Source organism: Haemaphysalis longicornis, unplaced genomic scaffold, assembly GCF_048455015.1.
Source record: "Haemaphysalis longicornis isolate Haplotype H1 unplaced genomic scaffold, Haemaphysalis longicornis Haplotype H1 scaffold_9, whole genome shotgun sequence".
NCBI classification, from domain to species: Eukaryota; Metazoa; Arthropoda; class Arachnida; order Ixodida; family Ixodidae; genus Haemaphysalis; species Haemaphysalis longicornis.
The window spans coordinates 12,564,013-12,588,001 of NW_027526460.1; the positions used below are offsets into that span (position 1 = coordinate 12,564,013).

General features: G+C 46.5%; 2 protein-coding genes across 5 annotated transcripts in view; one reads left to right on the forward strand and one right to left on the reverse strand.

Moving 5' to 3' along the window:
- The window catches only part of Fwd (phosphatidylinositol 4-kinase beta fwd), a 29,033-nt gene extending 18,682 nt beyond the window's left edge, over positions 1-10,351 (forward strand). For 2 of the 3 annotated variants that reach the window (XM_077683399.1, XM_077683398.1), the window contains exons 9-15: positions 760-902; positions 1,119-1,331; positions 5,029-5,187; positions 5,397-5,579; positions 5,990-6,255; positions 6,362-6,494; positions 7,000-10,351. In XM_077683399.1, the coding sequence (XP_077539525.1) occupies positions 760-902; positions 1,119-1,331; positions 5,029-5,187; positions 5,397-5,579; positions 5,990-6,255; positions 6,362-6,494; positions 7,000-7,308 (1,406 nt within the window). In that variant the 3' untranslated portion in view covers positions 7,309-10,351. The remainder of the gene's footprint in view (positions 1-759; positions 903-1,118; positions 1,332-5,028; positions 5,188-5,396; positions 5,580-5,989; positions 6,256-6,361; positions 6,495-6,999) is intronic. The other variant, XM_077683400.1, reaches the window with a different exon arrangement.
- Positions 10,352-15,607: 5,256 nt separating this feature from the next.
- LOC144152844 (F-box only protein 9) lies at positions 15,608-23,900 on the reverse strand. Of its 2 annotated transcripts, none has more exons than XM_077684328.1 (13): positions 23,759-23,900; positions 22,302-22,433; positions 21,387-21,444; positions 21,236-21,316; positions 21,114-21,141; positions 20,547-20,658; positions 19,674-19,775; positions 19,519-19,580; positions 19,072-19,157; positions 18,484-18,600; positions 17,412-17,641; positions 16,331-16,407; positions 15,608-16,033 (listed from the first exon to the last, which is right to left on the reverse strand). In XM_077684328.1, the coding sequence occupies exons 1-13, from the start codon at positions 23,759-23,761 to the stop codon at positions 15,925-15,927; spliced, it is 1,197 nt and encodes a 398-aa protein (XP_077540454.1). In that variant the 5' UTR covers positions 23,762-23,900; the 3' UTR covers positions 15,608-15,924. The 2 variants fall into 2 exon arrangements, with proteins under 2 accessions (XP_077540454.1, XP_077540455.1); XM_077684329.1 differs by lacking the exon at positions 23,759-23,900 and adding an exon at positions 23,402-23,601.
- Between the last annotated feature and the right edge of the window lie 89 nt (positions 23,901-23,989).

Here is a 23,989-nt window from a genome sequence, read left to right on the forward strand (position 1 = left end):
CAGGTCGCCACCGTTTGCGTTGCTGGATGTAAATAAACATTTTGTTTCCAGCTAACGTCAGCCCACTTTGCAGCCATGATTGGCTATCCGGTTTTGAGATGCTGTCGCGCAACGAGGGAATTCGATCTGACACGGCGGAGCAGATCGGGCTGTTGTCGCAATGCCACAAAAAGCAACGGCTCATGGATTTGCGACTTTGCGCGACATGCCAAGTCGCAAGTGGGAATGTGCCTTTAGGCAGCGTTTCTTGCTGTGTGTTGGAGAATGGCGGAAGGGAGGGAATGTCAACATGTGGAAAGCTGTCAAAGCACTTATGTAGTCGAAGTGTAGGTACACACCTACCTTATGCTTTAGTTTTGTTCAGTGGTTAATTAAGTGTGTGAAAAGTTCATCCAAGTTTGGGTGCTACAGAGAAGAGGGAGGGATGCGGGTTATTTGCTGCATGATCAGCTTTTTCATAGCTGCCAACGTGGTTTTTACTGAGTTTAAGTGACCGTGGAGAAAACCTAGGTGTTTCCTTTCTGTCCAGATGGTACTGGACAGACTAATGAAGCTGATTCAGTAAATACGTTCTATTGTATGCATGCCCATACTAAAAAGAAAGGACAGTCACGTCGGTAAAAATATTTAACGTGGAGAAAAAGACTCCACTGAAATCTAAGGGCTTTGTTGACCTTAGAAACGTTCATGTCCAGTTTGGAGCGGCTAATACGTGAGAAGCTTGAGATTGAGTGCCCTGCTGTCGCTTGTCTCGTGCAGCCCAGAGGCTTCAGGCGGAGCTCTCGCTGGTGAACCTGAACCTGCCAGCGAGGGTGTGGCTTCCGCTGCACTCGGACAAGTTCCCTCACCTGGTGGTGAGGATACCTCCCCAGGCAGCTGTGGTGCTCAACTCCAAGGACAAGGTGCGGCGGCACTGATGAGCTCCCTTTGTTTTTATTGTCTCGACGTATCAAAGTCTTGGCATTTTAGTCCCACGGAATGAAGCTCAGGGGACATTGCAACTTAAGGCCAGAATTTTCCCCCGTTTGTGTTTGCCTTGTGGAAAGCACTTGTGGTTTCAAGTTACGAAAAAGCATGCCATAACCACCATCTCCGGTTGGGGTTTGCGCGATGCACAGGCCCCGTACCTCATCTACGTGGAAGTGGTGGCCGTGGACGACATCCAGACGTCGGCCGTGCCCACCAAGATCCTCAACCCACTGCGGCTCACCCGGTCGGAGGAGAACCTGCCCGATTACTTTGGCGTGCAGCCGGCCTCGGTCTTCTCCATGGGGGGCATGGACGACGATGCCGAGTGCTGGACCCAGGAGGACGACGAAATCTCCATGCAGGTGCGTGCGTGTGGTACGTGGGTGGGAGTCCAATTTTCCGAACTGTTTGACCAACTCTGACCCCAAGCTGTCCTCGGTTGCAAGTTAACAATGAAAATCGCTTCTGTAGTGTACAGTAGTCAATTTATAACAATATTCAAGTGCCAAGGAAATTTCATTGTTATAACTGATAATTGTTATAAGCAGGTTGTGGAGAAAAAAAAAAAGTCAACAGAAATCAAAACATTTTATTCGCGTGCAAGCAAGGTCGTACTACTACTTATTTACAGAAAAGGAGCCATAGCCGGGCAGCTTTGTTTGCTTCACGCAAAGCTGGCGCACATCTTTTTCAAGAGCATCTATAGGTGCTTAAAACTCTTTCGCTACCGCGCCTATCAAAATCGATCAATTTGATCGATACTTTGGGGAGTGCCTTTTCATAGCGTTCCAGGCGTTGGTCGAACAAGTAAAGCTGTTCGGAGTTAGTTCAGAAAATGGCCTTTAAAAATCAGTTTTGTTTTCATTTTTGCTACGGAAACGGGATTTTTGACACGGGAAAAGGGGCGTGGTCATCGCGCGTCACTGCTACCAACGAAGAATGCGTGCAACTCGTAATTACTCTGCACCAGTGCTTGTTTTTTGCTATCAGGGCGTGAATGGGGAACTAGCAAACGATTTTCAATCGTCAGGTTCGCGCTCCGACAGTAATAATCCCAGACATCGGCTGAAAATGTCAAGCAGTGCATGGCTGCAAAGCTACTTTATGATTTTAGGCAGTTTTATTGCCTTTGGGCACATTGTTCTAAGTACTGTGGTAGTTCTACTTACCCCAGGACCATTCGCAAACAGTTTACAACAGTTTCGGTTTCGTTTCTGCATCGCGAAATTCATATTTAGCGCTACTACGCAGTTACCCAACTTCAAGGCTACCTGCCATGGCGCCTGGAGCGTCCGCGACTGATCCTCGAACAAAGCACGGCGCTCCTGATTTATTTCCCCCACCCTAACCCGATTTCTGCGATAAGAACTTCAGATGCAAGCCAAAAGATCACACCCAGTCGCCAGATATCAAACCGGCCTTACACTGCCAGCTGTTCGACTTCCAGTTTCGTTTCCATGCGAGGGTATATCCGGGTCTAATGTTGCTGCTTAGTTGAACTATCTATTCGAACGGAGTCTCCGATAAGTTTTCGTACTGTTTCATTTGAAAAATGTTAGGTAGCGCTGCAATAGAGGAGGCTCGTTGTGTTTATCTTTTTTATCGCGCAACTGCTACTCGGCCAAAGATCGCAGGGCACGATTCTAGCTCATCGTACCTCATTTTTGCGAGCATGGCTACCATTGCGAGTAAGAAGATGATAATACAGCTCAGCTTTAGGTTTTGAGAGATAACTGACCGTGAACGACAACAAGCATCAGCCACGGCGTTGCGTTTTCAACTTCATGCATGTTTTTTTCCGCATCGCGTGCTGGGCCCAAATATTGTGCTCGCTGTAAATGAAAAGTCAGCCATTGACATGATGTTTTTACGTTATGTGGGGGCAAATTGGTGGCTCTGATAATGACAAACCGCCAGGTTTATTCCAGGAAACCACCCGAAATTGAACATTTTGAATTGGAGGTTGGGCTTCACCGCATGACACGAGCACCGTGAATGCTAACATTTTTTTTTTTTTATATCTGACAAACTGTTCCGCGCAAGTCGACATTTTTTCTAGGGCGTGTTTTTGAAATGTTTCCCTACAAAATGAATATTCTAATTTTTTTCTACTACCGGTGGTTTGATAAACACAACTCCTTTTTTATCATTTTTTTCGACAACTTGACAAAAATTTTGATTTTGATATTTTTTTACAACTATGATATATAAAATCCTTTAAAAAACTGGCGTTATTGGAAAGGCCGTTAAATAATCTGCATTTTGTGTTCCTGCAATTAGTGCCTAACCAATTTTTTAGCAGGAAAAAAAATGTTTTCTTGGACCCCTAAAATTAGTCAATTTTCTGGCGGTAGCGAAAGAGTTAACCTAGCTGAGCGAAAGGTCCTTGGTGGAAATGAAGTCCCTGGGGGGCCATATTGTACATTGGGCCTCCTACGAAGACACTACCCGAGTAGGCTGCACATCTGCATCGTCAGAGTCGTCACTATCACTGCTGTCTGCGGCGTGTATCGCGCAACAATCGCCTCTTATGAGAGGCACTTTTTCCAAAACATCGGCCCTGATTGATGTCCCTTCCGCAGAAAAATGGAGGCAGTTGGTGCACCCAGTCAAATTTAAAGCAGTGTGCACGGGACACAGTGGGAAAACGCGCGAGCGAGCGTTGTGAGCATGGTGGCGCAAGCTTGCTAGCGGGCGTGAGGACGACAAAGCGGCGGGGCAAGGAGGGGGTTCAGAAGGAAAACTGCTCTTCTCCTTCTTGCTTCCTTGCATGCGGCGCGGGCGACTAATTTTCTGATGGGTGGAAAAGATGCGAGGTACATCACGGTTTGCGGTGCATGCTGTTGGTGTGGAGAGCCGGCAGCAGCTCGCATTTTCGGTGCCCGCTGTAACAGTATTCAATAGTCACATCAGATATCGCGGCACTGGAGCATTGTAATAAGAGGTTTATTTTACCATAGAACACATACAAAAGTGAACGGTGCCGTTGTTGTTCATTGTTATATCTCATATTGTTATAAACAGTATCACTATAAGTGGGCTCTACTGTGCCACTCCACTGAAGCAACTGACCCGGATGTCAACGCACATGTCTTGGAAGGAGATTGCACGTATGGGCCAACTGCACTCAAAATTTCAACCTCCCCTGAAAAAGTTATTGCCTAAAAAGACTGCAATATGCAAAATATGACTGCTGCAATACGCGTATCCGCGGTGCAAATGCCCATCAAAAATTGAAGATTTTGAAAGAGAAATTGAGGAGAGCGTGGCCATTACGGCAGGGCTGAATGTTCCAGTGACACGCAGCCTGCCAGCCGGGGCAAACTTGCGCACAATGCTCCACCCTTGCTGCAGTCCTAGGAGAAGTGCGCCCAGTGGAGCGTGACCAGTTCTCCTGTGGCTCACCGCAATGTCACTTCAGCTTCATGGCTATTTGTGAGATCCACTGGCAGGTGCACCGTCGCCTGCGATGGAGCTATTTTAAATGCTTATAACTAATTAACAACGCATTTCACAGGGTTACCAGTCCTGTCCCAGTTGAAGGTACTGTACGCTCAAACGTACAGTACGTAACGTACGTACCATACTTTCAAAGTAAATTTGGCAGAGGTGAATGGGTGGAGTTGGCCTTTGATGCGTGCTATCGTCGTCTTTCTCTTGTGTAGTTTGTATGGAGGATGTGGAGGAGCAGCTGGCTGCAGTGATGAGGCGCAGGGTCAGATTCCGGTGTAATTCTGCACCCACCTATGGTGCTAAGGAAATAAATGTTGACATTCAAATTTAGGAACTTTGTTTACCGCAGATTTGGGGGGTGTTAGGAGGAGGGTTTAGTGTTAGCGCTTTTGAGCAAGAAAGGTGAACAGTGATGTAGCTATTTGAAACTTTTGGAGAGGCGTTTCTCATTGTAGAGCATTCTGTTTTCTCCCCTCAGAAGTGGAGTGAGCTTGTGGTTCAGCGTGTCACCCCGTGTATTGTGCTGTGGCTTAGCCAGTTATGTGCAGTGCGGGGCGTGCCAGTGTATGGGCGCGAGCGTGGCCCCTGCGGTTAATCTGTTTGCAGTTTCTGCGGAATCAGAAAGCGCAGGAGCGAGACACGCTGTCGGTGTTGTCGCTGGACAGCGGGACGAGTGCTGACAGCAAGGAGCCCCTGTTTGTGGTGGCCAGCGACGTGCGCCGCCGCCTCTCGGAAAACTCCCACGTGCCCAAGAACACGGTCAAGGTAGGGCCCGCCTACTTGCCTACCAGTCGTGTGTAAACCCCGCCGGGATTTGAAGGCCGTAACAGAAAAGCAGCCCGCCAAGCTGCAGTGCATTCCATAGTGTGTGCCTTACGAGTCGCACCTTCCCGTCATTGAGTTTATGGCACGTAATTAACTTTGAGCACAGCCAGGAGGAGTGACTTTGATGCCCGTGCTCTCCCTTCCGCCAGCGCGACCCCGAGGACCCCTCGGCGGCTGCCCTAAAGGAGCCGTGGGAGGAGAAGGTGCAGCGCATCCGGGAATCCTCGCCCTACAGCCACCTGCCGGGCTGGCAGCTGCAGGCGGCCATCGTCAAGTGCGGGGACGACCTGCGCCAGGAGCTCATGGCCTACCAGCTGCTCAAGCTGCTGCAGGTGGGCCCCTCCCTGCGTGGCTGCACTGTTCCTGGTGGTGAGCCCTCAATTGAGGGGACACCAAGACAAAATGCCACTCTGTTCAGTTGGGAAGAACTAGCTTTTGCCAACTCACTCAGCTCCATTCCAGGTGTGAAAGACATTTTTTCTGTAACTGGAAAAATGCAAGAAATACTGGATAACTTTCAGGTTTCGTGCTGCAGTGACGTAACATGGGCATCGCTGTCAGTGTGTCAGCTGCACCTTAGCATTTCAGTGCTAAAGTCAAATGGAACTGCAGCCATATTTCTTTTCAATGGCTAAGGCCAGCGACCGCCAATAGCACGAAGGAGATTCTGTGACGTCGCAGAGAAATCGTCACCTGTTTTCCCCAACATCTCGACTCTTCCTCGTCTTCTTTGGTGACGCAGACCATCTGGGAAGGGGAGCGGGTGAGCCTGTGGTTGCGGCCGTACCGCATCCTGGTGACCTCGGCCGACAGCGGGCTGGTGGAGCCCATCCTGGACACCATGTCGCTGCACCAGGTCAAGAAGCACTCGCAGCTCTCCCTGCTGCAGTACTTCGAGCAGCAGTTCGGGCCGCCCACCAGCGAGGCCTTCCTCAGCGCCCAGCGCTGCTTCGTCCAGAGCTGCGCCGCCTACTGCCTCGTCTCCTACCTCATCCAGGTCAAGGACAGGTACGGCCCCTGGTCTGTCTCGACTCCCGCTCCGACAGGCTGTCTATGCCCTCGCAATGTGTTTGAACTGTTGCCTGAATGCTGTTCTGATGATGTCTCTTGACAGGCACAACGGGAACATCTTGCTCGACGGAGAGGGCCACATCATCCACATCGACTTTGGCTTCATCCTGTCCTCCTCGCCCAAGAACCTTGGCTTCGAGAGCTCCCCTTTCAAGCTGACACAAGAGTTTGTGGACGTAAGAAGGAAGCTGCTGAGCCTGTGTGAACAATGTCGTGGGTTGGGTTAGGGACACAAGCCACTTTGATTGCATGTGCCAGGGCTGTTTGAGGGAGTAAAACATGCATTTTACCTTAATAGCTCTACTACCTGTATTAGGGACTTGAGCTATTGCATTTATGCCTCAGTGGCTGTGGCGTGCAAGAGCGCAGATATATCAGAATTTGTTTGCACTTCACAAAGAATGCCTGCTGGCCAAAATCAAGTCGAGACCCTTCACCTCCTCATCCACCCACTCGGTCACCAAAGCTGCTACCCTGTGCTTATTTCTTAGTTTGGCCAAACCTTGCTACCGGTGAAGTCGGTTGTTGAGCAGCAGTACAAGTTGAAAAGCACGTCACACTCGCCTGGAAACTAAGGAGGCATTTGTGTAACATGGCTTGTATAACAGGGGTGTTGTCCTCTGCAGGTTTCCTCCCCAGTGCTTCAACACAGTCTTCTCTCCTCCCCCTTTCTGTGTGCAGGTGATGGGCGGCCTGGACTCGAACATGTTCAACTACTTCAAGGTGCTGATCCTGCAGGGCCTGGTGGCGGCGCGCAAGCACCACGAGCGCATCATCACGCTCGTGGAGATCCTGCAGTCCAACGCGCGCCTGCCCTGCTTCCAGTGGCACGGGGCCAGCGCCGTGCGCGCCCTCCGCGAGCGCTTCCACATGGGCTCCACCGACGAGCGGCTCCAGGGCCTTGTCGACTCGCTCGTCGAGAGCAGCATGCACTCGCTCACCACCCGCCTCTACGACAACTTCCAGTACTTCACCAACGGCATCCTCTAGGCCTCGAGTCCGTCAGTCGTGTTGGTAGCGGAGGCTTACGACAGGTTCTGTCTTGTTGGAAGACCCAAAGTGAGTTCCAGAGCCCTGTGGGGAAAATTGTTCCGCCGGATGCGATGTTTGCGGTTTCTGGCGGTGCGAGATGCACTCCTCAATGACACGTTCCTTGGCGGGGTAACGAGTCACAGCCAACGGCAGCACTGACTTTTCGGCGTGACGACCTGCCTGCATGCTCGTTTTTAAGACGACCCAGGAGGGAGGGCTTGCTGCCTGCAAATGCTAGGAAACGAGTGCGTCTCGCCTGTGGCGGCCTGAACCTGCTACTGTAGTACTGTTTTTTTCACGCTTAACCACTATTTTCTTCTTTTTTTCCTGACTAGCTCTTTCTTGTACATAGCATCACATTTTGTGGCATGCTTGCTTTTTCTTTGTGGCTTTTTTGGACACCATCCACCGTTGCCATGGAACTCCCTCGATTCAGGGCAGGCCCACAGTGACTGCCTGGTTGTTGACTTTCTGCGAGTTCCTTTTGTACATAATTTCCTTTCCAGCAGGTGTCAAAGAAGCCGGGCAGGTAACCAGTAGCCCCCCCACTGTTCCACAGACAACGTGCAAAACGTCTTTTAGCCTGCATGTTTGTTGATGCTTCGCTGCGTAAAAAAATTGCCGGACTATGTTTGAGTGCCTGGACTGTGCTCTATTCTGCAGTCTGTTCTTTTTCCTTTTTTGTAAAAGTTTTAGTGTTGTAAGTGAGTAGTCTATAGAGAAAGAGACATGCTGTACATAGTGGCTTTAAGGCACGGCAGGTCATGCACCAATTCAGAAGCCTTCTTTTTATCTCGTAAGGAAGGTAATTCCGCAATTCAACTGTGTTTTATGAACAAATGGCCCCATTATTTCATTTAGGCTGCTTCAATTAGCACATGTGTTGAGTGTGGCGTGCATTTTGAGTTTGCACATCTGTTTGCGCACATGCCTTGTTGGGGGCAGAACACGAGGTGTTTAGCAGCTCACGCCCACTCTTCAAGAAGACAGAGAGAGGAAGCTTGTTTTATTTGTGGAGGCTGGCAGATCTGCTGAACCGTGCATCTGTACAGAGGCTGTGTAAATATTGCTGTTCCAGCCCGTTTTTCAGGAGAAGAGAAAAGGCAGGCATAGCACGCTTTGTTCTATTATTTTGTGCTCCAACCACCAGGTGCTGGCTGCTGGCGCGCACTGGGTTGTAAATACAGCCACCACTTTTGCATGACCGTGTAAAGATTTCCCGTCTGAGGCAGTGTTTTAATGAATCCGTGTGTCTTCTGAGTAGCATGGAAATCTGTGTGGACCGTCCAAACTTGCTTTCTAGACCCACGTATGCATTTAAACTCCGAGGCATGGCCTGTAAAGGAGGGCTGGACATTCTCGTCTCCTTCTATTGTGGCTCTCGCAGTGAAGGCGATCACAATCCCCAAAGAGCACTTGCCTGGTGGCCCGTCAACTTAGCGTTTCCCGTAAGAATGCTAATAGCCTTTCACATGAAGCATTGCTCAATAGTTCAAGTGTGCAAGCGGTTTTAGAGCAAGCGCGCGGGAGTTTGGATGCTCGTCTTGTAGCTTGTTGGTGCAGGTTTTAGGGCTACCAGTGAGCTGTGGGTCTAGGCTAGAGGCTAGCTTCAAGTCTGGATTGACGCAAGAGTTTTGAAGGGTGCCAGCCCCCTTTCGCATATGCATGGTGCTAGTGTTGATCTATAGTTTCCGAAGATGGGTGTTGAAGCATTGTTGAGCAGGTTATATTACTGGTAAAATGTGTTTAAAAGTAGGTAAAGGTCAGCCTGCGAGTTTGCATGAGGTTATTGTTTGACTCGATGCTTTTTATCTCGCCCGTGCGAGGTTCTGATTCGATGGAGCTTCCAAAACTCGTTTCACGTGGTACCGTCATTCCCCGAGGACTATATGGCAGTGGTGAGAGAAAGCCTTTGTGCCTGCTAAATAGCGCTGGTAGGTTCTTGCCGTGGCTCAAGTTGTCGAAGCGAGAATTTGTTTCCCCCTCATCAGCATTCCACTGCGCTGTCATTTGCACCTTTGCATCCCATGTTTTGTGATTAGGCCAGCTGGCTTTAGTGTGTGCCATACTTAAGTGCATAAACAACACAGAGGGCGAGGTAATTTCTTTCGTTTGCGTTTGCCTTTTTTTTTCTGTTTTGACAGGTTTCGCAACCAGGCTGTGTACATACAAATCTGATTACTTTTTTTTTTCTTTTCGTAATGCTTGACTTCATTTAGATGTTTAGTGTGGGATGTAGGTCATGCGCACTGTACTGTTGAGGGCGTCTTCAGATATTTGAAACCAGACTGGGAACTTTGATTGCTGTTCTATTTGTCGTGCCTGCACGGTATCCCCTCCCTATCATCAGGTTCAGGGTAAAATACCACTGCTTGAGCGGTGACGTGTGTCCATCAAGACTTGTAGAGCCATTCACTGCTATCTAATCATTCCTGTGTATGAAATGGAGGCAAACTTCAGGCCGTTGTAAATACCATGGAGGCTATTTTTCCAGGCTTTTCTTTGTACTAATGTGTAAATATACTGTGCTAGATATTTGGGCTGATGTGGCCCACTTGTATGGTGCATTTCTTTATTTGTTTCCCCTCTTCCGAACTGGGTTGGGATAAAAGAGTGAGGGAAGAGAAACGAAACATTAATCCTGAAACGTGGCAAATAATTTGCGCGCAATCTTTTTTCCTTCAAGGGTGCTTTTGGTGTGCATAGTTTTCAGGCATTTTGAATATTATTTAAGGTTCTATTTTTTTTTTTTTTTCGAGTTCTGGGGACCATAATTTTCACACAAGCTGTGTGCATACTGCAGCCTGTTTTGAACCTGGAAGTTTGTGAAAAAAAATGCAATTTGGTGGGGCTTGTTAACTGTATCATTGACATTATTTCCGTGGATGCAAAAAGGACTAACTTGAGTGTTGTAGTATGCTGTAATATAATGACATTAAGCTTTTGTTTCTTTTCTAATAAAGAATTCAAATAAATGGCTGCGTCAACTTGGAAGTCTTGATGAAGGGTGCAAAATTGATGTGTGGTGAATGGAACTGCCTGATTTACAGAGTGGCTGTTATTAGGCTTTGGTTTTGGGATGGTTTTGCCCTCACGATTCAAAGATATTTTCAGCTGTTTCTTCCAGTTGGCTTCATGTGGTGAAAGCAGAAATACGCTGTGGACTGAAAAAACATTACAGTATATTGAAAGCTTTACGAGTTACGTTGGATTTTTGTGTGCATACACGTGTACTCTCACAGCAAACAAAAAATTCCCCGCATTTCCCCGAGGGGAAGAATGTGAAAGTGCGAATGCACGAGTTGAATTTGCGCGGTTCGGTAATGTTCGCGAAAGAGATCACACACACACACACAACTACAAAGAAAGAAAGATGCATTTATTCACAGACACCTATTTGTGTTGTCGTTGTACTTGATTGTTAGAGCGGATCTCAGCTTTCAAATTTCGTGTCAGTACTCCTTTAAGCGGGTGCATTAGCCCTTCTCACGCCAGATTCCTGGCCAATCCCCCACGTGGGTATGTGCCATATCAGCGGCCAGGCAGCGCGCGCCCATCTCCCCCCGTTGCCAAGGAAGACGAGGAGATTCCTGGCCAATCCCCCACGTGGGTATGCTATGCGGACATCGCCGGTGGACGCAGGTTCAGGGTCGCTTAAGAAGTGCATTCGCACTTAAAATCCTCAATGCCCCTAATTAGGTGCTTTGATGGCGAAAGCCCTATGGCTTCCCGAGTGATAGTGATCAAAGGATTCTTTATCATGTTGGAGTGTGTATTTCCTTGCTATCCTTTTTTCATCTTCACTGGTTTCCAGCTCAAAGACCATTTGGAACCCCGTGCTGAGAACCTGCGAATCTGTATTCTGGTAGTTGGCTTCATAAAAGCAGCGCGACGCTCTCGTCTTCTGAGGCACACTATCGATTCATAAGGGGGGCGCAGCTGTTTTATTTCTCTTGGCACCTTTTGATCATTTTTGGAGTACCTCGAAAGCTGTGTTCCATGTGGCGTTTTGTTCCGTTGTAGATACAACCTGGCACTTCCGGTGGCACGAAAAAAGTGATCATAGGCTTTGCACCATACCAAAGCCTATCTAAAGGTACAAAACCACCCTAGTTAACGTAAACAATGCATACAATTGATTTTATACAATTTTCACTATAAAACGATGCAAAAAATTGTTAGGCCTGCTGGGGCTGTCCCAGGCTGCCAGTGTCAGAACCCAGAATTTATCTCGAGGCCACAGAGGGCCCCTTTTGGCAGTTGCTCAAGAGATTAGCAGGTGTGTTCAAAGGGAACCAGTATGTGTCTCCAATTTCTTGTAACGGAGTGCAAAGATACCTGACTGGTCCTTGGGGAAGGAGGTTTCCAGCTTCTGGAAGCCCTCAGCTGTGAGCTTAATGGAAAAGTAAATTGGAAAGCAGTAGAGCTTAGTAAAAGGAGCTAAAAATGTCGGGGAAACGGGGGAGGGGGGGGGGGAGGCAGGGAAGAAGCCAGAAAGGCATCTGAACAGGCTAGCACTAATGTACCACAAAGGGTAAACTTTTTCTTTTTTTTGAGGGCTGGGAGGATCTACAGCAGCACTAAAACAAAGAATACTGTGCGAAGCGAACAGTTTCATTTTCATCTAATCAACTCGTAACCCTTATCTATGCCCTGTGGTGAAATAAATGCTCTTAAAAAGAAAAAAAAACCTGTTGCAAAGAGGACATCGTGGCTTCGGTTCCTGTCTAACAGCAAAGCTGTTTAGCAGATTGCGATTTTTCGTGTCTGCACTAAAAATACTAAGAAATTGCCGAATGTGCGTTCGTGAGCGCGGGCCTCGGGGTGACCGCCCGGCAGTTAAAAAAAAAAATCAAGAAAATGCGGAGTGCTCGTGTGTGCATGCCTCGCGACAACCACACAGTATCCGCTGCGCACGTTTGTCAAATCAAGCATACCCACTTGGCGAGATTGGCCAAGATTGCGGCGACCGCCCGGCAGTTAATAATAAAACTGTGGTTTTCCTCTGTCATAGGAATCGGTAAAACACGAAAGTGAAATGTGCAGCGAAATCTGCAGCTGAGCATGGTTTGTGGGTTGGCGGCTGTCTTGTGGGTCTGCTTGGCAAGCAACGTCCTGCTGGCGGGTCGCTTCGACAAAGGTGCACTGGCGTCATTTCCGTGAGAGATGTGACATCAGTGAAATCGTGGTGTATGCCGGCATAAACACTTTTGTGTTAAAATATAAAACCCGAAAACAAACAACCCCAAGTATAACGTACTCTTTAGTACTAAAGGTTGCCTCCCCACAAGAAGACCCTGTGTGCAGGGTCTTCTTTACACGCCGCTTGCTTCGTTGTACTGGCGTCATTTCCGTGACGAATATGATGCAAGTGAAATCTTGGTGAGTCCTGGAATAAAACACGTTCGCGTTAAAAACCAAGAAAATGCCGACTGCTCATGTCTGCGTGCTTCGCAGCGACTGCCCAGCATCACCTGTGCACGTTTGCCAAGCCAAGCATACTCGCTTGGTGAGATTGGCCAAGATTGGCAAAAAAACTCCAGCAATTGCCAGAATCGTGACAACCCTTGCTCGGAGCATGAAAGGCTCCGGTGTTTGCCATAATCGTCGCAATACTTGCTTGGAACAAGAAAGACACGCCATATCGTATGCCCCTCCAAGGTGATGTTGAATGATTACCACTTCGAAAAAAATGAAAGCTCACACTTATAGCAGCAATGATGGAGTAAAGGCCATTGCGGTAATGAAGAAGAAGCAAATCGGCTGCAATTGTGGGCTTCACAGCCACCTTTGTGATGGTTGTGAAGGTTGCGTACAGCTTTGCTACCTTCAAGTTTTACACGTTAGTGTGAGCTTCCTTCATTTTTTTAAATTGGAGAACAGTGTGCAGGTTTTTGGTACCACCCGCTGTGGATGGTCAACAACACGTTTTCACCTCATGACACATATAATGCAATCTCTTTAAAATTACATCATTGTTGATAACAAGGTTACAAGTAGGGCCAACTATTTTGGTTAGTTTTTCAACATTGTAGTTATGTGTTTTAGCTGCTTAGAATGTTTTTACAGGTATGTCCTGCTTAGGTTACAGGCACAAGCACTTGCCACATGGCTGTTGTAGGCTGCTGTGTGTTTGACTCCTTTTAATTTGCGTAATAATTCACATTGACTGCAAAGGAAGAGTCTAGGGATTCTTGACAAGTGGAACCCCTCCCTTTGCCCGATTCCCAAGTACTGGATTATTCTGAATAGGAATGAACCTCTGCGAGCTTTGCGCCAACGTGATGGCAAGAGCAGAACAAAATGCAGTCTTTTAACACTTCAAAATACATAGTGAAAATTAAGCTGCTGCATTGCCCCTAGAGCACTGCGCACACACTTGTTTCTTGTCTACTTTGTGTATTGTGCAGCGTAATAATGCAAGCTCCAAAATGCTTGCCAGTGCATTCAGTCCTTGTATACTGTGCCAAGGAAGGACGAGACTGCTACTGCGCATGATTTTTAAGTTTTCAGCTAAGTTACAGAAAACTGTGCAAAAGAAAAAAAAAAGGAGACGCCAGTGCTTAAGCCACGCATGAAAATAACTTTTCGAGGCCTGTTAGTAGCTGCATTGGACTGATAGATATGTCTTTTTGCATCACATTTGGCCCAATGTGATATGCACAAGGTTTTAGACTTCAAATTGGTGCTCAGCACAGTCGCTTCTTTGGGTGGCAAACCCACACGGTGCTAAGCCCCACAGCATTGCAAGGGGTGGCATCTGAAGCCTCGTTTACAATCCATGTTCTTGCTTGTGCATGCAAAGGTGGTTACTTGTTCACGCTTTGCCAGTTTCACTGAGCCTGCCAGTGAATCGGCCTTCCAGGTTGGTACACAGCCGAAAGCAGTCTCTCCAGCAGCATGTTGTGAATTAATTGCCAATATCTTCCCATGTAACATGTCTGGGAGAATCGCAAATGTTGTCAATGTGGCTATCGTGGTGTTGACGAGGCAGAGAACTCTGGGCAAGGTGCTGGCCATGACCGACTAGTGCAAGCTGGTATGTGGTAAAAATTTGGATGTGGAAGGCTATAGCTACATTCTGCCATTTGATCCAAAGAAGTGTTTTGCAGCAAGCATGCTCGTAATGCAGGAAAGCAGACTTCATGAAGCGGGATGTCAGTGGGCTGGAGGTAAACCAAGAGGACATACGTGCTGTTCATGCAATGTCAAAAAAAATATTGACACCGAGACATGGCGGTCTATGATTGGAAAAATGGAGAGAAAATTTACTTTTTTTTGTTTAAGAGTGGCCCATGACTGGGTCCTTCTTTTTTGGTTTTTCTGTTCATATATGAAGCGGGTGTAAGTAGGTGGTGTATTTGTTTTGGAGGAGGGCATCTTTTCATTTTGTTGCTTTGAGTGGGTAGTTCTGTGGGCAGATAATTTGAGTTTGGCCAGCCTGTGGGCAGTCCCGGGGACGTTGCTTGGAGTAGCACACTTGCCCGTGCATTGCTGCTTATGCAAGCATGGTCAGGTACCACACCAGGCTGATGGTGTGGTCGGGGCAGTTTATCAGCAGGTGCATGGCAAGTTTTCCTCATGTGTTCATCAACTTTGTGCAAGGTACAATGTCTGAAAGAAGTTTGAAAGTCTGAGAATTGGCTGAGTGGAAGGACAGTGCTTCATGGCCGTTTTTATAGAAAGTGCTATTGCATTCTCCCACAGCATGTTAAAGTTCGGGTCGAGGTAAGCATGGAAATGAGAATTGCAAAATGAGAGGCCATTTGTAATGAGCACCCATAAAATAGATGGCTGCTCCCAATTTTTCTAGCAGTTGACATCTTTATTTAAGCATTGGTGGGGTTCACGTTTTTCAGTAGACGCCTGCTTTTGAGGTTCAGAAAGGTTTTCCAAGATGGAGGTTTACGTAGTATCATTGGTAGCACGGCTGTTGTGTATCAAATTCCGTTTGAGACGGCTCTTTCATGGTTGGTGGTTAGGAGTCTACGAACTTGTATTTGGCAGCACAATAGAGTGAATTCTTCCAGTGAGTTGCATGTCCCCCATGGCTTCTGTGGAAGTGTATTGTGATGATCCTGCATAATTTACACAGATAAGCCCCAAGTCTGTCGAGCTTGTTTGGCAACGTGGGCAGCTGCACTGATGATATCTTGTTTTTTTTTCTAGCCTCGCTACATAAAACTACTTACTTTAATTCAAAAAATAGTTTTAGTTTAAACACAACTCTACATGCATCTGAACAAACAAGACTCGCTTCACAAGTAGAACTTTTATTTGCAACCATTACGACAAAACATTTCCTCTCTACCTCTAAAATAAGAAACTTTGCCACTGAAACTGTTACTATATACTCTGCAGAGAAAACGAAATTCCCACATTTTTAACAGCTTGGGAACGGATGTACTTTGACAAGAGAAACTTAAATGAAAAACATCACAAGGGGCACGGTTTGATGTCTCAGTGGAGGAAGGAATCGTACACTGAGCCACAGCATCACGTCAGCACGCCCTTTGCAGGCAGCCGCTTTTTTTTTTTTTTAGCAATTTTTCCTTCCTCACTTCTGTGCTGTGATCACAGGGGGGACTCTGACACCTGTGTGAAGCTCTTGACTCTTGAAAACCACAGGGGAGGGAAAGCGTTGCTCGTCAGGTCAAACGTAGCAACCGACTCTTGCGCAAGCCTGCATTGCGAGAGAGAGAGAGTGGAAAAGAAATAACCTCAGTATCAGAACACGAAAATGATTGTAATAGTGCTATGATGCTAAATTTGTCATAGAACAAGAAAATGACCACAGGTTTGGTTACACAGCATGACTGCAAGTGGACTCTCTTTGGAACTTGCGTAGTGCTAGCCTTTGTCGACAAATTAAGTGTGCTCCAAACAACAACACTGCAGTGCCCAACGTAATCGCAGGCGAGTGCGTGATAGCTTACACCACAAAAAGAACTTTCCCGTTCACAAGGAAGACAGTGCGTACCAGTAAGTGTGGATGGCATAGCTCTTCCACGCCAGCTGTGCATTGGCACGGCCCCGCACGTTCCTCAGCTCCAGTTCCTGCACGAAACGAGAGCAAAGTTTGCAAAATGACAGGCTTAGAGCTCGAGCATGACAGTTTTTTGGGGTTTATTTTAGGCCAAACATAAGAATGCAACAGCACGGCCTGCACAGAGCTATTGTGTCAATGCTGATGGTGGAGATTGCCAACGATGCTAATTCTCATGCATTTTTCTGACATTGGTTATTTGACAAAGATCACACAATCAACGGTGGAATCACAAAGGTTGCCAACCTTGGCAGCAAAATCTGGCTCTATTTTAATTTAATAACATCCCGTTTCATTAGTCCGCACCACAACCAAAGTACACCAACATTCATGAATTCCTCAGCAACACAATGTGCCTGTTCATGCTTGCAGTAGAAATTAACAAACCTAATGAGAGTGCTATCACAGCAGGCGGGCAGAAGTGATGTGTGGGGCTCGCTCTATTTTGGGCTAATGTCAGGAAGACTACACTTCACCATTTCAAAAATTTTGGGTGTTTAACACGCCAAAGCTACACCTAGGTTATGAGGCATGCCGTGGTGGAGGGCTCACTTGGGGATGAAGAAAACGTGGCGCAAACTAGACGTGGATGAAGAATACAAGGCAAGACAGATACAGGTGCCCGTCTTACCTTGTTTTCTTCGTCCACGTCTAGTTTGCGCCACGTTTTCTTATTTTTTTAAGTACGCACCAACTAGCTCAGCAACAAGTTTTGTTTAAACACCTGGGGATCTTGCGGGGAAAGAATTAACGTGCACCCAAATCTCGACACGCAAGTGTTTCTGCTTTTTGTCTTTATCTGATAAGCAGCCACCACAGCTAGGATTGAACCTGCATTTTTGGGCTCAGCAGCACAATACCTTGGCCACTTGGCCATTGCAGCAGCCAGCTCTCAATTACTGCACCAACTTTAGGCAATGCAAACCTAACCAATAGTGTGTGCAAAGGGCGACCCAAACCAATCTAGACTGTAACGGTCCCGCAACGGTCACACCCGTTTGGGCAATGCACTTGCCAGGTGAAAGACTTGCACGGGCTGCGGTTCTGTGCTGTGCCGGGCTCCACGGCGGTAGCCCGGGTTGCGGGGGGTCGCCTTGACTGTGGGCTTCTTGAGCACCGCTTTCACCCGGGTGCCCTCCAGCCAGAAGTTGCCCGAAAGGACCGAGGCATAGGCCGGTCGCCGGTGCCGCAGCTTTCCCAGGGACGCGTACGGGTTGTCGGGCGTGGTCAGCATCAGCACCACCCCTGCGTCGTGTCCGCGCCAATATCATCATCATAATCACTGAGGCTTGCCTTGAAAGCTTGCTCCACAGCAAGCATGGTTGCACTGTAGTGAAGGTAGCAAACAGTTGCTATTGAGGTAAACCGTCACAGCCATGGCTGATAATTGTAATGAAAATTAATAATGAAAGAGGCAGCAGTCTGCAAGCCAAGCAAATACTGAATAATGGCATTGCCGACTCAAAATAAACTGCCAATGTCTTTTTGCTTGCTCATCTTAACTAGGCAAGTGCTTCTTCCATTTTTTTTGCACATAACCTCTTGGAAGTGCTTTGAATGATCCCTCTATGCAGAGACATCAGGATTGCTTGCTTGGTAGTTTAAGTATGAGAAATACAAGCTGTTCTTTTCAAATGATTGCAAGTGGTGTAAAGAGGTATTGATTAAATCTGACACATGTATGAACAAAGCAAGAAACTGCAGTATAGTATGAAGGCACCCACTAAAACATTACAATTAGAGGCAAATAAGTTGACAACAAAATACCTCTTTCTATTTCTAAGCTACGTAATTATCAACTTTACTCTATTCCAAGCACTGCATTTGGCAGTGCCATGCGTAAAACAGAGTAAAATACCATCTTACACTCAGCAAAACATTCTGACGTTGTCTTCTTTTTTTGTTTAATTATGTTAAATTTGGCACATTCCTGACCTACATACAAGTGAATTCCACATACTCGAGTTTCACGAAAAAGTGCCGCTACAGTGCGTCTTTCGTACTTGCTAGTTGGTCAAGCTTGTTGGTAAAGAGAAATGTTTCATTTTGAGTCTTCGTATCTGTTCGCACTCCCTACGAGATCTTACCTTCGGGGAAAAAACGGAGGTAGCGAAAGTACTCCACCAAAAAGCAGGGACGATAGCTTGAATCCTGGAATGATGACTCTCCATGCCTGACATATGTGGTCCGGTTGATGTAGACGCCTGAGGACAATGTCGCACGTCACAAAGTATGTCGCAACTTTCTTCTGCTCGATATACCCTTTCTGGTGGTGTAACAGCTAAAACCCACAAAAAACGGGGCAGACTACGCAAGTTTCCCATTCTTTCTCTCTGTTATGCCGGTAGTACGTTTCTGAGAAGGACCATTCCACCATAGTCATTGCATTCCAAGTTCTGACCAATCTTTTTCAAAAAGAAATTGCCCTGATTTAGTTTTTTTTTTTTCCTGGCATTCTGTTAGTTCATCCATCTTTTTTGCTTTGTTGAAATACGAAAGGGCACTATTTAACAAACTTTTAACAATGCACTATATTGTGCTTATGCTGTTCCCTATCTGCTGTCATTCATCATTTAAGAGGAAACACTAAGGAATCCCACATATTGCTAGCACTCTTGGTGGGCATAGGCAAATGAAGCAAGGAATGCAGAGTGAATTCCAGTTCACTTACTAACCATTGCAACAGATCCGGGGTCGGCGAATGTACATCTCCCTCCACGAGTTGTACTGGTTCAGTTGTCCGCAGTCTTTGCCCCATGTCCTGGGTGGAAGGACATTGGTGTGGTGGGTGACACTGTCGCTTAGGTCTGCTTTTCATAAACCTAACTGCAACAGCGTTTTTGTTCCAAACTTGCATTCTGTTATGATGTCATGACAGCTGGTGACTATTCGCACAGGGAGTGAGGTGGTCAAGACACCCATCACCAATGAAAATAACGTAAACTCAATAGGAATGTGCAGCCAATTAGGGAAAGCAGACATCTTCCAAGACCTTTGCTATTGCACAAAAGGTTGCCAGTAAAGCAAAGAAAATGTGTTTGAAATAGCTGCCACATCAACAGACCCTGCTGTGTATATAAGCTCAGTTTACGGCAATGCACTGCACTCTCACTAGCACCCACCTGACACAAGCCAAGTGCCAAAGCTCAGGATCCCTCGCACAGAGGTAGAAGCCACGACAGACCTGTCGAAAAACAGCACCACTTAATAATGTGACGACCACAAAGCATAACTTAGACAAAACGGCAGTTCACTGCCGCTTCAGTGCTTGAGGTACCTTTGAGATGGACTCGAGAGACAAGATGTCCAAGTCGGATGAGACCACCCATCTCAGTATAAACATGAACACTTCTTGAGGAAGGTCAGAGATGTGCGTAGCCTGCGATAGTGAGCAACCACCACCACCACTGCTCAAAAAAAGGCACATGCAGTGTAAAATCGTTCAAACATGGCCCTTCAAGGCACAGACTATCACTTCTGAATTACCGCTTTTAGCACTAACCCTGTCAGCCCTAGATTTTTTATTTCAAGCAAAAAAACTTTCTCTGTGTTTTCCTTAATGTTTGGACTATGAGCTTATAAATGAAAAATTGAGCTTGTGGGGCAAAGGCATTACATCTAATTAGGTCATCAATTAAAAATTTAAATTGCGAAATAAAAAATTCTTTGCATGTTTTCCTAATTTTTAGAAAGAACCGAATCCTCGTACAAAAAAAACAAAGCTGGTAGAGCAAATAGTTTTAGATTTACAGCCATGTCTTCAAACTAGGACTTTGGTCCTTGGGGTCACCCCAACATCAGCCTAGTCTTCACTGCAGGGCCTTCCTCTTTCTAGCATTCAGTTCTAGAAAAAAAAAAAATACAGATGTCTATTGAAAGAGGCATCCTTGAACTATTTCCCAGAAAACTAGCTGTCTCAGTTTTGTTCCCAACTCACTACAAGAATTTTAGGTAATGTCCTAAACTTAGACACCTGGGCCAAAAGGGTTAAATATTTTACCTTTGTTATACCTTAATGTCGCTGATAGCAAAGCACTCTTTTTTGCTCAGTTCACGCATGAAAGGGCTAGCAAAATAAAAGAAGCTAGCATTGGCATTACTTCAAGTATCAACCGTAATAAGCAAAGCAGTCAAGGTTACTGTCCAGTACTTTTTGTTCCAAGGCCACAGAGCAGATGTCAGCGGATGAAGTCTTCATTTTGATGCGCTGATGGAGGGAGACTGAATCGTCGTCTTCACACGACAAGTCGTTATCTTCACACCTGCAACGTTTTTAAGACTGTCAAGGATTCACAGTACACTAGAACAGGCCAATTACAGACCACCTTAGCCTGTTAACCCCGTTCCCCATGGTGGAATTATTTAACATTGTTATTGAATTGACGGCATTATTAAGACTCCCAATCCCCAGAACAACAAAAATTTCTTTATGCTTGTTTTAAGCATAGATTGCGATAAGAAAAACTTCAATGTAAGGCTTACTTATTTATTTTGTAATTTTTATTGCACACTGGATGGATGACTGAGCAAGTAAATGTAACAAGAATTTACAGCTTCAAAATGTGCTCAATTTTTGTGCTCAACCTTTGGCTCATACGACAGCATCCTATGCAGTTTTGGGGAAAAAAAACACTACTAGCAATGGCATAGCTATCCTTTAACAAGCTTGAACGCACGCCACAGAGTAGGTGATTCCGTGGCGTCTCCTAGTACTTACTCTGTATCTGAGCCACTGGTCTCCTCATCTGTAATGACGTATGGTATGTCTTAGTCAGGAATACGACAACACACCCACAAGAACAGGCAATACCGAGGAAGAAACGCTCAGACAGTGCTCACCGACAGACCAGATGTTGCTGTTTGCCAAACGGAACTCAATGTCAGGGACAATTTGTAAGGCTCTTCTGTAGTGGGAGATAGCTGAGAAAGGCAACACTCCATCAAGGGACATCTCCACGGGCACACAGAAGTGCACAAGAAAAAGCATTACCATCGTGCATTCGTCCGGACCTCTCGGCCGACACTCCCTTCAGGTAAATCTGCTTTGCCTGAAAGGGTGTCACAAAGCATTAAGCGAGGAGACTAAAGCTCTTGGCACTGTTAGCATTGTTGCGAACAACAACTACCATTGGAAGGGTAATGGGCACAATGAGTTCAACTCAGAACGGACCGCTAAAGCTTGAGAATGGGCGCATACAAGTCCAACCTTGGTAAGACGCTGTTCTTGAGTAGCAACAAATTCTTTCATTTTTTAGAGAAAAAAATTCAGCCAAGGGATGCCCAGAAAAATAAAAGCACATCAGATTTTGCATATTAGAGAAGTGAAGGACATCAAAGGGGAGAGATGGAAGAGAAAGGCTGCCAAGAGAAAAAATAAGCAGGGAACAATGAGTAAACAGTGCTTCCTTGAAATCCTGGGCAAGATGTGCTTCTAAGGCAACAGTTCTCAGGCAGTCAAAGCCTGCTCCGCTTGGTTCATCTTAAAGAAGCGCGATGTAGGAAGACAGGTTCTGAAAACTGTGTTTTATGTTGAGCGTGATTACCTAGCTTCATTAACCCAGTCTCATACAGTGCGTATAAAGGACAGGTGATTGGCGTCTACTGCCTATAATGCAGTGTGAAAGCACCTGTGAGCTACAAATGGTACATAGAAGTATATGTTTGAATCTACGAATAATACAAATGCACACATGCTGGGTGTACGGATAGGGCTATAAAAAATCCACTTGCCTTCTAAGCCTTCTAAGACAATAATAGCACAAAAAACATCCACGGCAATCACACAAGGACTTTAAAACAGAGAGGAGATAAGAACAAGCCTCAGGTTTGTACTCAACACTACGGACATCCCTGCTTCACTTAACATTCTGATGTAAGGCAGGCAGAACTTGAGTTGTGTGGGCACCTGCTCAATGAGACGCATCTCCTTGTCGGATGCGTGGGATGAGGACTCCTCGTCATCCTCTTCCGCAGCTCCGTCCGCATCATCTACACCAGTGCGGGCCCCACTGCACTGCATCACTGGTTGCTGATTGTCCTGCGAAAGGCGTGCGGTGAAGCAGCACTAGCACAGCGGGAGAACAACGCGTGATCTCCTCTGTGCAAATGCGCCTGAAAAACGAGTCTAAAACGTAACACACTAAATTGCCCAAAAGGCATAGGGGCAGAGGAAAACCACACACGCAATCCAACGAAGATGATTACTCAAAGTTACAACATAGATTTAGAAGGTTTTAAAAGGAGGGAACGCAGGACAAACCACATGATTTGTAGCAGCACATGCCCCTAAAGGTTCAGAAACTTCAACCTTATTGTTCCCTGAATTTTTGCGACACAGGCGCTCTTCGATTTACCGTCTCGGACTCACTGCGGGCTCCCCGAGAAGCAGTCTGGCATTCGGTTTTTCCATATATACCTATGGTGTGCAGAATCCTCGAACTATCTACGGACTATCCGCGGTGAGTCCGAGATTGTAAATCGAATAGCCACAGTGTCCGGTTCGGATACTTTCCCTCCAAGGTTGATGACATGTGGAGAAAGACCTCAGCTAAATCCAAGCAGGCCAAGCGACATGAAGATTGCGATCAAAGACCGAGATGGTTTGACTGTACAATGATAAGGAGTTCCGACTGTTGAAATAAGAGGTGCGGGGGTTCAAGATAATTACTTAAGCTGGCAAAACACCGCTGAGGACGACCTGAGAGCCAAAAGTCCGTCAGAGAGGTCACTCATTGTATGGAGGGGGCGTACTTTTCATAAACAGCGACACCACGTCAGAGTTCTGTGCTGCAAAAGGTATGTTTGGGGCACTTAACACGAGTAAGCATCGCTGCTCTCAGAAATTTGGCGCAACCACGGAAAGAAACATTCGCGCTCTCCAACTACCAAAAGTACAGCCTCATGTTCGTACCATAATGTGATATGGCAATATGTGACATATGTTTATGAAATAAATATGTGCGCATAGCTTTATTACGTGGCCTTGGATAGTGACATCCGTCTTACCGCAATAGCTGTTACTTCGTTAGCGGCGCGCGTGCTACTGCCACGAAATATCGATCAGCTATCGACACAGATGTAAACAAGCCCCTAAGGCGCCAACTCATAGCGCGCAGTAGGGCTGATGACAGCTACCAGCCAGAAATCGTCAAGCACTCAGCTTGTAGAGCGCAGTCTGCGGTTTCGTGAGCGCCGTGACGTCAGCGCAGACTTCATCGACTTTTATCAAACCACGGGCAAGTGGCAAGTCGTAGGCACACATATTTTGGGGGACATGCCAGAAGGGCACGTAGTTTCTCGCACTAATGCCGTCTATAATGCACAAACCATAGGGCATTAAAAAAGCAAAAACATAATGCCTACCATTTCAGGTAAATTTCAGTGGCGGTATTCAGGCGATGCACTCTCGGTCAGAATTATAACGCAGCACACAATTTCGGTATCGTCGTGCCTTTAGAGCAGCCGCCATTCTTTTGTAAATAACCACCAGAGCGACCAGAGCAGCGCATCCACAACCAGTACATCTCCTCCGATTCTTGTTAATGTTTAATCCGTACATAAATAAAACAACAAATTTGAAAAACAAATTAATCG

Excerpts from the sequence above, each read along its gene's own strand:
- LOC144152844 (XM_077684328.1), bottom strand. Across the intron at positions 20,659-21,113 it reads ACCAGTGGCTCAGATACAGA|GTGTGAAGATAACGACTTGT; the intron begins GTAAGTACTAGG and ends AAAACGTTGCAG. Across the intron at positions 18,601-19,071 it reads ACCCCGGATCTGTTGCAATG|GCGTCTACATCAACCGGACC; the intron begins GTTAGTAAGTGA and ends CATTGTCCTCAG.